The sequence below is a fragment of the Amaranthus tricolor genome, chromosome 12 (assembly GCF_026212465.1).
Source record: "Amaranthus tricolor cultivar Red isolate AtriRed21 chromosome 12, ASM2621246v1, whole genome shotgun sequence".
Taxonomy (NCBI): Eukaryota; Viridiplantae; Streptophyta; class Magnoliopsida; order Caryophyllales; family Amaranthaceae; genus Amaranthus; species Amaranthus tricolor.
The window spans coordinates 313,188-327,546 of NC_080058.1; the positions used below are offsets into that span (position 1 = coordinate 313,188).

A 14,359-nucleotide genomic window follows, 5' to 3' on the forward strand; every position below is an offset into this window, starting at 1 on the left:
AAAATCCTTATCTTTTTCTTTAATTCAATCCTATCAGGACAAATAAGTAGGAATCTAACTTAACTCAATAGAATTTTCATTTTCATCATTTTAGCATGACAAAGACTTAATCTTCACAACCTATGAAAAATAATTAATTTTTTCCCCTATTTACAATTTTATTTTTAAAAAATGTTAAACTCAACAATGAAACAAGAATCCAAGCACCGTGCTTGACTAAAAACCTAAAATGACACAACTTTCTAAAATGTTGATATGATTTCCCCACAGCCCGATGCATCACCCCCATCTATATACCATCATTTTCAGTTAGACAAGTAAGAAAACCAGGGAGAAGAAATTAATAAAATTAATTAAAAATAAATAAAAAACAAAAACAAATCAGTCTCTCACATACTAGACTCTCTTCCCATCTGTCAAATGTCATGTCTTCCATGATTTTACATCACTTCAATTAAATTCTTCTAAGCTTTACTTATCCAAGCCCTTTCACATTTGTCATAATTAATATTGCTTTGTTTCATAATACTTACTATTCACCTGCTATCAGCAGTAAGTATTATGAAACGGAGGTTATACTAGTCTTACTTTTAATTATTTTTATCCAACAATAACAGATTATAAATATTATACGATGTCATATTGGTAGACCTTTAATTAATTTAATTCTTTTTTAAACTTTCTAATAATTCAAGTAATTAAATGAACTCATTCTTTAAATCTTGCAGCATTTAACTTTTCATATTCCTAATGCATAGCTTTAATCGTTTATTCGTTTTCAATTATTATTATCTTTATTTATGTTTATCAAAAAATTATAAAAACTAAAAATTAATATATTTTAGATTGAGATATTTCAAACAAGATTCTATATGATTATTTATTAATTTATCGACATATATAAGAGTCAAATTTTGCTGATAAATAGTGCACAATGGTCAAATGGAGTAAGATTTAAAGAACGAAGGAAATAATAAATAATAATTAATTTTAATTTGAAGGCTATATTCAATAAGTATACTTAAATAAAACAAATAATATGTAACTATCCGAATCGAGTCATAATTAATTTGTTATTCGCTTATACACGATTTCCCCTAAATAATAGTCTCTATTATTCACCTTAAATATTTCATTTGACTTGGTATATTTGTTAAAGCACTAATTTTATCATTAATTTCTTTGATTGTGCATAAAACTATAAAAGTTGATATTAATAAGACAAATCACACATAAATTCATAATCAATCATCGTGATTTATAAATCATTATAAAATAACAAAACAACTACTATACTAAAGAAAACAAAACAAAAAAATTAAAATCCTAAAAGCCTGCTTATCAAATTTCTCTACTTAAAGATAATTTATCAATATATTACACATCATTGTTATATACTTATATAACCTTCAAATTAAATAAAATCTTACTTAATTGTATTATAAAATAAGTGATTAATAAATAAGGTGGAAACTCAATCATCGGAACGTGGAATTCAAATGTTGGAGGTAGTATGAATATTATTGTATTGTATGAATGATGTTATATTTAAAATCCTTTTAAGTTTCAACACCACATTCAACAACAGTCCCACTATAGCCTGTAGAGAGTTGGGTGTTGGGTGTTGGTTGTCACAGTGACAATTGGAGTTGAAAGCACCCATCTTTTCATGTTTCTATTCATTTTCATAACACTGCCTTCTTTCCTACTACTACTAACTACACTTATTTTCTTTAATTTCATACCTTCAATTTCTCATATCTTCTTAATAAAGTCTTCCTTTTTCTACCATTAATGTCCTGCAGACTTCACCACAGTTTCTCCATTAATCTTACTACTGTTAAGTGAAGTAGTATTACTTTTTATATATTATAGATACCAAATAAATACTCTTAAGTAGGAGATAGGGAGTGATATATAGAGGTGAAAAAAGATGGATTCTTTGGGAAATTTAATGGGTATTGAAGAGAAGAAAGCAATGTGGTTGTACCCAAAAGTTATTGGTTCTAATAATCCTTCTGAAAGATGGGGGCATACTGCTTGCTTCTTTCAAACTCATGTTTATGTCTTTGGAGTAAGTGTTTTTCTCCTTTTTTTTTAATATATGTGCATGATTTTTATGACTTTTTTTCTTGTTATGAACTTGTAATACCATTTGTCCATTTCTATTCAAATTTGGTGATTGCATCCCTAGTTCAATTACATTATAAGAATGCAAACTTGTGTCTGCCTAGGCTATGACTAGTCATTTGATAAAAATGGTATTAATATTTAATTGTGTAACATCTATTGGGTTGATTCAACAAGAATGAGCAATTGATTGTTCGGTCTATCCTGTACTAGTCAATCAATATTTGTATGTTATAGGTAATTAAGAGTTTAGACTGTCTATGTTTATTAAATTTTATAACCAATGATATATGCAATGGTTTGAGCCATTTGATGATCAATATCACCCCTCATTAAGTGTTGATTTGGCTATTGCACTAATAATATCATGGGCTTATGAACAATAGCTTAAGCTTTTGGTGGGTTGTAAGGCGATGATATATTATAGTATATTGTATCCTATCAGACTATTACACCCAAGAGCTTAAACTAACATGATAAGAGACATTACGTTAATATAAATGTTGTACACTTAATACCCTTGTTCGAAACAAACCTAATTACTCGATATTTACCCGTTATTGTAAGTTGTAACCAAGCCGGACTAGACCCAAATTCAAAATAAATTTAAAATTATGTAAAATAATCAATTTGGACTCAAAACCCGATTTTAAACTGACCCGATGACCCGAATGAACGTCTCTACGAATTCATAAACTGAAAATTTGACAGTTTCTACAATATAAATTTACAGAAAGTTGTTTAAGTAGAATATACCTTAGTTTTGATTTCTTATGAAAACCTCTTGAACAATTTACAATTCATGTTGCTAGATTGAATGGTGGACCTAGATGTAGTTATAATGGGCAAGATCAATAACTATGTAAAATTTCTATTGTTTGTTCACTTTCAGGGATGTTGTGGTGGTATGCACTTCAGTGATGTCTTAGTCTTAAATCTAGAAACTATGTCTTGGACCACTCTAGTGACCACGGGTAAGGGGCCAGGCCCACGAGATAGCCACACCGCCACAATGTGGCGGAACAGGATTGTAGTCTTTGGAGGCACAAATGGTTCTAAGAAGGTCAATGACCTTCACATCTTGGACCTTGACTCGAAGGAGTGGGTCCAACCCTTGTGTTCGGGGGCTTACCCTTCAGCTCGGGAAAGTCACACTGCGACCTTAGTAGGAGACGATCTATTAGTCGTGTTCGGTGGGAGTGGAGAAGGTGTAGGAAACTACTTGAATGATTTGCACTTCTTGAATCTTAAGACCTTGAGTTGGACTTCCCCTATGGTCAAGGGTGTTGCACCTCATCCGAGAGATAGCCATATCAATGTGGCGGTTGGGAGGAAGGTTTTCGTCTATGGTGGAGATTGCGGGGATCGTTATCATGGTGATGTGGATGTGTTTGATATCGATACCTTGACATGGTCTAGGGTAAGCTTCCTCAATCTTCGTTTATAAAACAAATGGTGTGGATTGCGAAAATAGGCTAAATTCATTCGTTGTTGTTGTTGTGACTTCTCTTTGTAGTTCGATGTTCAAGGACCTTCACCTGGTCGGAGAGCAGGACATGCTGCTGTGAAAATTGGGACCAAGGTTTGTGATCCCTCCCAGTATCCCTCAATTTTGAATGGTCTAATTGTTTTCAAATGGTTTCGATTTATTATGGATTGCATATTGGAGAATGTTGAGTTTACTACATTACGCACGTCAATGTGAGAGATTTTGAGGTTAAATGCAGCAATCTCAAATACCAGTTTCTTGTTATTTAGGTGTATATTGTAGGCGGAGTTGGAGACAAGAAATACTACAATGATGCTTGGGTCTTGGACACTACTATATGTTCATGGTCGAAGCTTGTGATTTGTGGCCAGACGCCTCAAGGGCGATTTTCTCATACCGCAATTGTTACAAACTCCGACATCCTCATATATGGAGGGTTAGACCCTTTACCTTAATCTCATTCTTGTATTTTTTTTTTCTTTTTTTACTATGTTTAAAAGCTATTTAAATTGGATTATTTCTTTACATCAAGTACCTGTATCAAATGGGAATTTTTTTAAAGCTTATTTTTTAAACTATTTGGAGAAATGAGTGCACTTCAAACTATGAAATAAGCTTTTAGGGAAAACGCAATCAAGGGAAGCATTTTTGTACCCTAATGGGCTGGGAAGTGGGTTTTGGTCAGATAAGGGGAAAAATGCTGTCTGAGACAACGCTTTCACTAAACACGGAAAATGCTGTCTTTGACTTTTGGCTGCATTTTTTTTGTTGTTATTCGAACAACTAGGGATATTACGACAAATCTAGAATCTTTCCTGAATCCTGTTTACCGGCGTGTGAATTGTGATCTATGTTGTCTAATGCACTATTCTTTGTGTGTTTTTCGCTAATAGTTGTGGAGAGGACGAGCGCCCTTTAGGAGAACTCCTGATATTACAACTCGGGAACGAGCATTCAAATGGCAGCTACAATATTTCCATGTGCAAGAGCTTCGGAAATCACAGGAACCAACGGAAGAAAAGAGGATTGTCGGATGCTCATCAGTGGCAGAAGACAATGCTGTTAGGAAGTTGCATTGAAACAGAAAAGAAACATGAGCTAGAAAATTTCCGAACAAATAAAAGACGGCCCATAACAAATCTTGCATACAAGATGGAACCAGAACAAGAAGAGCATTCGCTTTCGGTCTCACAAAATTCCTCGCCATCTCACTCTGATCAAGAGCAAACAACTGTTCAAAATCAAAACCAGAGTTTACAATTCCCCTCCACGAATCAACCAACCAAAACTCCGAAGAAAACCCAACAAGCTCTGCCCGATGTCTACATCTTAGGAGAGCATCGACCGAATCAAAGACATGGTAATTCCTTGCCGTTGTCACATACTGTCAAAACCGAGGTGGAACTCCTAACAGCAGAAGGCAGACATCTAAACCAAAATATCACCTCAAATTTGGTAATCAATTTTTCTCATAATCAAATATGTCATTTTCGATTTCTATTACGCTTTTATATTCAATCACTGAAATTTTTCCGAGCAGATTGGAGCTGAAGTGCAAGGGAAAGTGGATGGATCCTTTGATTCTGGTTACCTAATGACAGCAACCGTTAATGGAAGGATATTTCGAGGGGTTCTATTTGCTCCGGTAAGGAACTTTTTCACTTCCTCGAATTCTTACTAAAAGCTTATGCATAGTTTATAAGTTTGATAATGTCTATATCAATGATCAGGGACCGAATATCATGTACAATGGAGCTAGTCGAGGCCAGAGTAGCTTCGGTCAGTTTCCTGTTACTCAGCAATGTATGAACCGAGAATCAACTCATGAAAAGAGTCCAATCTTTCAGCCCATAAGAAATGCTGGTGTAGCATTCAGGCATGAACCCGTTCAAGGAAACATTATGGAACGCTCTTCATCCATCTTTCGTGATTTTCCATCGAGGGATAAAGAGTTGAGAGATAGAAGTGATCTTCATGGCGTTGTCCTAACATTAGGAGGACCGGGGAATAGTCATGTATGAAATCATATACCTTTTTGCACATGTTTAGCCTTATTACTTGTTTTGAGAAGTAATCGGATGCAACTATGCATACTCGGCAACATAACCTAGCCTAACTATTTTTAGGCTATTAGCCGGTTTAAGCAGCATGTTTAGACCAACATAAGAAGGCGTATGAAGTATTAGCATGATTCGTGTCCACATTCCATACCAGCCGTATTTTTGTTCTTGACCATATCTTTGTCGAGTTAAACTGGACCTAACCTACCACAAATCGTTAAGATCTTAAGTGAGTACTCTTTTGTTTCTTTTAATTTACGTGAATCGTTAAGCATTCGTGCAGCACGCATAATGTCAGACTGAGTATCGCTCAAGAGTCTTTGTCAGTCTTCCTATGAGAGATTAGATTACTTATAACATTGTTATAAAATCCGTCTAAGTAAATTATAATTGTATATTCTTTGATTGGATTTTCTCAATTGAATAAAAAGAATTTATAAAGTACTTTTAATCATGAAATGTCAATATGGATTCTAAACATATTGATAGACAACTAAAATTATACTCCTAGAATACTTCAAACAAAGAGTTGAATCTAATAAATTTAAATTCAAGTTTGGTTATCTCTTTTACTCCCTTCAATTCAATGCACTTTTTTAATTCTTAATATTTCTAATTGTGAATAATTAAAAATTAAGAAAAGTTGATATAAATAATCCTTGTATTGAGACGAATCAAATAAGATTTTATTTGACTATGTTTTGACTTATAGATTAATAATAAAATATAAATTAAGAGTATAAGATGAATAATATCCAAAAAGTAAATAGAATATTAGTGATGAATTGGAAGAAGTATCTTATAGACGTAAATCAAATAATTAGTACATGAAATAATTTAATAATTTTAAAACTTTTTTGCAAAATTGATTTGTTGCGGAAAAGAGGGAGTAGCCCAGAGAGTCAGAGTGAGGTGCACAGTGATTAAAAACAATCAAAATTTCAATCATGTCAAAACGTCTAATTACTAACGTCAACTGTAATCAAATCAAATGAATAAGAAAAAGGAGGGTCCGTAGGCATAACGTCACTGACTAGCTGCTTTATGTAATCCATGGGAGTACTGCCTACAAGGCTACTACTAGGAATCCTGACCCCCCTACATTTTGCAATTTAGGTTAAGCTTCAACCTCTTCCATTCAAATCAATAATAAAGTACTTAATTAAAATAGAATATCGAGGTGACAAATAGATGTATGAAACCATTTGATTCTGAGATGAGATAAACTTTATACGTAGATTAAATATAATTTAATTATATAAATTATTAGTATATAAATTTTTTATTTTAACTCCTTAAATAGATAATCTCTCACAAAGATAGTTAAATAAAAAATTGACATGGCTCTTCCTTAACAAGATTTGAGCAGGTCGAACAAAACGAATCTGCAGATTTCAACCTAAAGTCTAAATCCAAATCCATTTATGAACATATTTAATTGAAGTTATAGATTATGTTTGCTATTAAGAGTTACATGGATAAACCTCTAAACCTCTTTATTACCATCAAGTATATAATTACGTACATCAAACCCCTCAAACTATGTTGAAGCTATGAAATGTTAAATTTCTAGTTAACAAAATAGAAGACAGTATTACTACATCTCTGCTCATACAATAAGGACCTGCAAAACAATACTTCTAAATACACAACCAAAAGGACCAACTTAAAAGACATAGCTGTTGAACATGTGCATTTTAACAACTAGTAAACTCATACACATAAACTACAAGTTGATGCAAGTTACAGCCTTAGAAAGGAGTAGCAAAGGGGACATAATCATGCAAGCAAAGAAATCTTAGCATCTCCCTAGAACTACCTCCAAAACAGGCAGACAATATTGTGCACGTGCCGCTACGCCCATCAATGTATTCGTGACAAAAATGATGAATACGAGCCAAGTTGTACTAGTTGACTTCATCATTGAGAGCCATCGGGAAAAGAATCCAAAGCATCCTGCTTCCCGTTTAGGTAAAACTCGACAGCAGCTTTCATTCTTGGAAGCTTGTCAGGATGGTAGTTTATATGGATGATTACTGGTTTAAACTTCTTCAAGTTAGGATCTTTCCGCACAGTCTTGAATAGAACTTTACTGTTCATGAACGAGTAGAAATCCATGGTCCTTTTAGAAGCATGAAGCCCTTCATATCCTGGATGAGACGGATAAAATAGGAATTCATTGAAAACTGCCTGATCCCACGCATTTTCCTTAGAAAGCTTATCTGTAACACGATCCAAAAGCTCAATGGAAGGAATTGTTGGCCTAATGTAAAAGAAGCCGGAATTATAAACCCAAATTCTCATTGTGTGAGCATATCGAGCCCAACCCATTGCCGGTTCATCAAAGACGTCATTATACCCATAAGCTGTCATATTATTATGACCATCAGTCATCGACTCCACATCTGAATCGCGATAAAGATGATCAAATGGGTTTTTCAAGTATATTATATCGACATCCGATAAAAGAACACTGTAACCAAGCAGCAAAAACTCCCTTAGAATTCGGAACTTTAATCCGGAAACAGCGTGGTTGCCCCCAGACTTGCCAATTGCATCAACCCCTTCATCAGGGTCTCGCTTATAGAACGCCACACCATTGGATTTGCAGTAAGTCTCTATTTCATCATCCAAAGAGACGACCAAATAATTGGTTACTCCAGCTTTCTTGATGGTAGATACTTGTACTTCTAACATATCTTTCACATTAGAATTTGCCAACACAACAATTAGCTCCTTCCTAACAGCAACTTCCTCCAAGATCTTCGCCAATCTCGGGTTTACAGATTCATTTGGTACAATAGTTGGATTCGTCCTTAAACCCTTGACAGTGCCAAAAGGCCCAGCCTTGGGTTGCTTGCCGAGTGCCAAAAATTGCTTCTGGGCAGTGTCTCTTCCCTGCTCAGCCAACCTCAATTTCTCATTCAGCTCCCTTACTTGCTTCCTTAACTCGGCGTTTTTCTCTGTCAACCTCACAACATCGGCCTTCACTATATTGATTCGCTCGTCAGATTCACAATCCTGTATGTCAGGAATTACAAATTACTCTTACTTACAGTATTAATAGATTGAAGACCATGAAAATCCAGAATCATAAAGTACCAACTATCTAATAGACATTATACCACAATGTCCAGCCATCAAATTACAACTAAGTCAAGTTCAATCCCAAATCTCGCTGCTTAATAGTCCTAAAGGATCCTGAAAGATGAAATCTCACAGAAACACATCTCATCAAATAATTCTAAGTCAACACGATCAAAAGTAAATGTCCTTGATAGGATGCTAAAAGGTTAAGATACATGTAGCTGATGAGAAAGTTTTTTAAATGTCCAACAAAACCCACTTCTGGAACAGACCAGCTGTCCTCCATAAGTCCAGAAAAACTTAAATTTCAAAAAGATGATTGCGTTAATCATACGTCAATCTTGATCCTGAATTAAGATTTTCCAATTGAAAAAAGACAGGGCATGCACCAGAAAAGAGATCAAAATAAAAGAAAGTAAACAGGAATAGTTGAAGAGTATAAACTGAAATTACCTGCATAGTAGACTGGGAGAAGCGGGTGGTACTGGAAGTGGAAGAAGGATAAGGATGGAAGAAACCATGAGGGTAAAATAAGGCGAAAACACAACCCATAAAAATACCAATTGCAATTGCTATGGCAATCCGAGATCCCCTAAGTGATTGATTGCTGATATTGCTGGCGCTTTTCATCAAAGCATCTCGACGACCCCCCATCATTTGATGGATATTTTTGTAGTAGATTACTGAAAAGAAATCACATCATAAACCATTTACGAACATGTTATATGACCGCTTCTCATTCAACACAATACAATCACTATTACTACACTAAACCAAAATGTGATCTTTGACTAATACGAGTTACTCATGCAATATAATTCTATTCAAGGAACTTTTACCAACTACTGCCATAAAACTTTCAACTCAAGTTAGCTATGCCATTTGGTTTTATTTTTCCCAATAGTGTTACAAATTTATCTCATGCACTGATATGAAATATCCAGCCAGTATGCCAGAACAAAGCTTGTTCAAAAAAACAATTAGTTGTGTCATTAGATGGTTGACTATAACAAAAAAATAATTTTCCACCCAATTTCAAACCCCTAAAAGAAAACCCAGTGACCGTTTCCTGATTTCCTCTGTCTATAGCTCAGTGTCTCCCTGCTCACAACTCCCTCGTTTTTAACAGTTCGAGCTCTTCAGTTCACTTGATTGGCTGTGGATATGATCTTCAACCGTTAGCAACTCAATGCAATTGCTTTAAAGCAATCCAATCAAGGCCAAGTAGCAGACAAAGCAACTTGTGTCTTCCACAACAGTTCAAATTCTGAGAATGAAGTAGAAATGCAATGACGAATACTAATAGTATGCAGCACCTTAGCAGCATTAGCATTTAGTTGGAAACAATGGGAAAAAACTCAAGCCTCGTGATTCTCACTGGCAAAATTCAAATGTCTATGTGGATTGTGGATCATTCGCCATATTTCATTTTTAATTTAAGTTCTTCTTTTATATGAGGTGATAATATTACAGCTTTGAGTTCTTGGTCTCACCATAAGTAAAAGAAGGTTGACGAGGAGTTCTACTTTTTTACATGGGAAATATCAAGGTTTCGATTATAGTCCGTAAATTATTCTAATGACACACAAATACCAGTATTCTAATCAAACTATTGCTTGAGTTGAGAATAATTTTGTAGCATTAGATGGGAAAAATAGAACTAATTGCCATTGGTTAACTTGGTATATTAGTACAACAACGCCAAAGCCATAATCCTTACAATATGGTTTCATAGTCGGCTACATGAACCAAACAATTCATCAAGAGGCATCATCCCCAACAAAGATTAAATGGCCATAATTAACTTGGTATAACAGGAATTGGCAACAAAATATACATTCAACAATAGAAATTCATTCCCATTTCCCAACAATTCTACAAGACTGAAAACATTTAATGTTTACATTAGATTTAAGATATTACAGTTAACAAAAACTTGAATGTTTAGGTTAAAATTCAATCAAACAAAAGGGGAACAAATTAACACATACAAATTAGTCTCCTATAAATTGCCTTCTATAAACTAGTAGAATGCAATCCACAACAATCGTTCCTAATCCCAACCCCATTGTATCTCAAGACCATTAATTCAACAGAAAATTCACTCAATATTATACTCGTCCAAAAACGAAAAACCCACCTTTTTTTTGGAAATTTATATTAATTTATTGATAAAAGAGTTATACTACATCTATATCAGAAAATCACCAGAAAATACCGAAAAAAATCAATCATATTATTGATCTCTACCCACACTAAAACCTAAATTACTCAAGAACCCATATTTAAACAACATTCAACACCAAATCAAAACAAAGGGATCATAGGTCTAATAATCTTTTCTTCTGACGAAACCTACTTCACAGCCACGAAATTCTCAACAAAGAAAAAGTGAGTGGAAATAATAAATTTAAGAACAAGAAAAAAGAACAAAGATCAGATGATTAAATACATATAAGATGCAGATCGACCCTTAAAAGACCAAGAAAACTTACCAGAATTAGCGAATTGATAGAGGGAGGATGATAGAAAATAAGGAAAATGTGAAAGTGAGCATAGAAGTGGTGGATAGTGAGGACTGATGTTTGGTAGGGTCAACAATTAACAAGTACTCTACTTAGCTTGTTTTTCAATGGTTATAACTTGAAAGCAACACAAACAATTAATTTTCAAACTTAAAAGGCCTAGACTTTCATCACTACGTTTCAGAGTACCAGATCACGGTTACCCCAATTCTCGTTTCATAATGCTTTCTATTTCTCTCTCTTTATATTTTATCTATACTTTTCAAATCACTATTGTTTTCTTTTTTATTCGTCTATTACTCTGTCATGTTCTTTTTTACGACAACGTCATCACATTCATTCACGCCGTTTTCTCTTTGTTAATAATTCAAATGTCTCTACTATTTAATTTTAAGTCAACTTCTCTTATTGCAATTCAAAAATGATAGGTTTAGCTAATATTACAGTTTTTTTTTGCCAAATTACTATCATTAAAAGTTAAAACATGTTTCATTGCGTATGTTTAAAACATATAGGAGTGTCAAAGAATGTTTATTTGAGGAATATGAGACTTAAGATTTTCATGTTCATATAAAAAATGCAAAAAGCACTCATTCGTCCCCTTGAATTTCTTACTCGAGAGTCGAGAGGGTTGCCTCAAATCATTGATAAGAGAGAAAATGAGTATTTTAGTAAGGTATGTATGTGGGTTATCTTTTTAAAGAGTAATGATACGTATTAATATGAGAGAAATAAATTATACTCGATTTTTAATAGGATTATAGATAATATCAGTAATGTGATGATTATAGATAATATCAGTAATGTGATTTTGTATAAGACAACAAAAAAATTATATAGTGCTTAATTTTTTAAGAGTAAGATAAGATGCAAAAGTGTTAAGAGATGAAATGAGTTGGAAAATGGAAAATAGTGTAACATGGAAGACTATAATGTGAAATGACAATAGAAGTACGTGTTGTTGTCAAATGAGTTGGAACTTTCACCTTTTTAGACCCCAACTTATTGGTTAGATGCTTAAAATTAGATTTATCTTCTTGTCTTTTTTTGATAATTTCCACGTGCATTACTCATGCTAAATCTAAATTAGAACTAGAACTTAGTCTAAGTCGCTACTCACAACCCAACCATATAAAAGGTTATTGGTGCTTGTATGCTTGTATTAGTAGGTTTTATTGTATTGATTACGTTTAAAATATTTTATTTAAAAATATATATTTGAATATGAATTTTATTAGATTCGTCTCAACGTATATATGTATAATGGTGATTTGAGTTATGCTACTTGTAGACACAATCTAATGCAATAATTTAGCATAGAATGAGCCATAACTCTTGCTGGTGTAATGTTAGGTTTAGTTTAGTTGATTTCTTTACAAAATACATGAGTTAGGATTTCATTTAAGAATAACTGTGTGATCTATTGGAACATATTTTACACGCTAGTTTAAAATTCAGCCTATGATCAACCTATTACTAATATAAACTTAGTTTATACTTTTTGGATCTATTTTGGAGCTATAAATCAAGTTTGGACCTAATTAAATCTTAAAATGCAAATACAAATATGAACATTTAGATCAATACTTATTAATAACACATTAAGGACCCTAATGCCTAGATCTATCATATTCGTTAGATTTAAGTCTAAATCATAATTTTGTTGTAGTTTACTATAAATCGATACATGATTGTCCTTAATTTCATTGAAAAAGTGTTATTTAGAATTGACTAATGTCACTTAACGTTAAGAGAGTACACTACTTTTAAAAAGCCGTAAACCCTCATTTTCTATTCATTTATAAAAACCACATTTTCTATATGGAAGTGATTTTCTTTATGGTGGCAAATTGATTTTACTATATTCCTATTTTATAAACATGAATTATGTACAAATTAAATGCTCTCTTCGATCACAAATTTATTTCATCCGTTCATTTTATATTTCTTTCGTCTACTAACTCTTTAAAGTAATGTCCAAATAAATAAAAGTTTCGACATTAGTGCCATTAAATTTGTAATTCACGCCCTACGGTTTAGGTAGAGATAACATACGGTGAAAAGAGTAAAATTTATTGGTTAAGTTAAATTAGAAATGATGACAATCAACATCTTTTAAAAATAAATTGTTGATCATATTAGCAATTCAACACTTCTCTACATCGATGACTACTCAAGCCAACATGGGTCATACACTAACAAAAATTAAGTGTATCTTAGATCAAATGTTTTAACAAACTCTAGCATTACATCGAGCAAAACTTCAATAAAAAAATCCATCAAAAAGTAAAAGGAAAATTTACCTAGAATAATTTAATCTATTCGTGATTTTCTTACAATAATCCCAAATTTAAGGGGTATTTACCTAGGGTAAACTTAGATAACCCGATAACCTGCTATAGTAGGTAATTCACCAAAAAGTAAATTGAAAATTAATTTAAAATTAGAGAAAATTTTTTGAAATTTTACATTAAAAATTTCTAAATAATAAAAAAATTCATAAATTTTTTTGAACATTTTATTTTAATTTATTTTTTTTATAAAAATAAAACTTGCTATAACAAGTCATCCGGTCACTAGGTTTACTCTAGGAAAATACCCTTTAAAGTTGGGATTATTCATGGTTAATTAATAGGTGGGATTATTGTAGGAAAATCACGAATTTATTGGATTATAATTTTTCCAAAGTAAAATTAATATTCTAATCAAATGTTCTATTTGATATTGCCATAATATGATGACAAATTTGTAAATAGTTGAATCCTCATAAGGGCATTATAGGAGAGTGTAGTTGTGTTTATTCAAATCATTAAGTCAATTACGCATCAGATGTTTTAAGTCGGTTAAAAGCAAATACTGTATCTATGATTCTTTTTTACATAATTATAAATTTATTTTCAAAATTTGACCAGAGTTAATTTCATTTACATAATTTTATATATATATATATATATATATATATATATATATATATATATATATATATATATTTTAGATGGTGGAATTTATTTTAATACTTTTGAGTTAAATCAAGATAAGAGTGAAATTGAAGCAAATTCAAGAGAAGT

The 14,359-nt window shown here is 32.6% G+C and overlaps 2 protein-coding genes across 2 annotated transcripts; one reads left to right on the plus strand and one right to left on the minus strand.

Annotated features, from left to right (window-relative positions):
- The first annotated feature begins 1,550 nt into the window (after nt 1-1,550).
- LOC130796943 (uncharacterized) lies at nt 1,551-6,055 on the plus strand. The gene is made up of 7 exons (XM_057659393.1): nt 1,551-2,074; nt 3,023-3,550; nt 3,647-3,712; nt 3,889-4,055; nt 4,513-5,074; nt 5,160-5,264; nt 5,350-6,055. The coding sequence occupies exons 1-7, from the start codon at nt 1,934-1,936 to the stop codon at nt 5,638-5,640; spliced, it is 1,860 nt and encodes a 619-aa protein (XP_057515376.1). The 5' UTR covers nt 1,551-1,933; the 3' UTR covers nt 5,641-6,055.
- Nucleotides 6,056-7,105: 1,050 nt separating this feature from the next.
- On the minus strand, nt 7,106-11,557 carry LOC130796944 (arabinosyltransferase RRA3-like). The gene is made up of 3 exons (XM_057659394.1): nt 11,262-11,557; nt 9,220-9,449; nt 7,106-8,700 (listed from the first exon to the last, which is right to left on the minus strand). The coding sequence occupies exons 2-3, from the start codon at nt 9,421-9,423 to the stop codon at nt 7,600-7,602; spliced, it is 1,305 nt and encodes a 434-aa protein (XP_057515377.1). The 5' UTR covers nt 9,424-9,449; nt 11,262-11,557; the 3' UTR covers nt 7,106-7,599.
- Nucleotides 11,558-14,359: the final 2,802 nt, after the last annotated feature.

What these genes read in the sequence shown, in the direction of transcription:
- LOC130796943 (XM_057659393.1), top strand. Translation starts at nt 1,934, where the DNA reads ATGGATTCTTTGGGAAATTTAATGGGTATTGAAGAGAAGAAAGCAATG. An exon ending in GACATCCTCATATATGGAGG is followed by an intron (nt 4,056 to 4,512) that starts GTTAGACCCTTT and finishes TTTCGCTAATAG; the next exon opens with TTGTGGAGAGGACGAGCGCC. An exon ending in GAGGGGTTCTATTTGCTCCG is followed by an intron (nt 5,265 to 5,349) that starts GTAAGGAACTTT and finishes ATCAATGATCAG; the next exon opens with GGACCGAATATCATGTACAA.
- LOC130796944 (XM_057659394.1), bottom strand. Translation starts at nt 9,423, where the DNA reads ATGATGGGGGGTCGTCGAGATGCTTTGATGAAAAGCGCCAGCAATATC. An exon ending in TCTCCCAGTCTACTATGCAG is followed by an intron (nt 8,701 to 9,219) that starts GTAATTTCAGTT and finishes CCTGACATACAG; the next exon opens with GATTGTGAATCTGACGAGCG.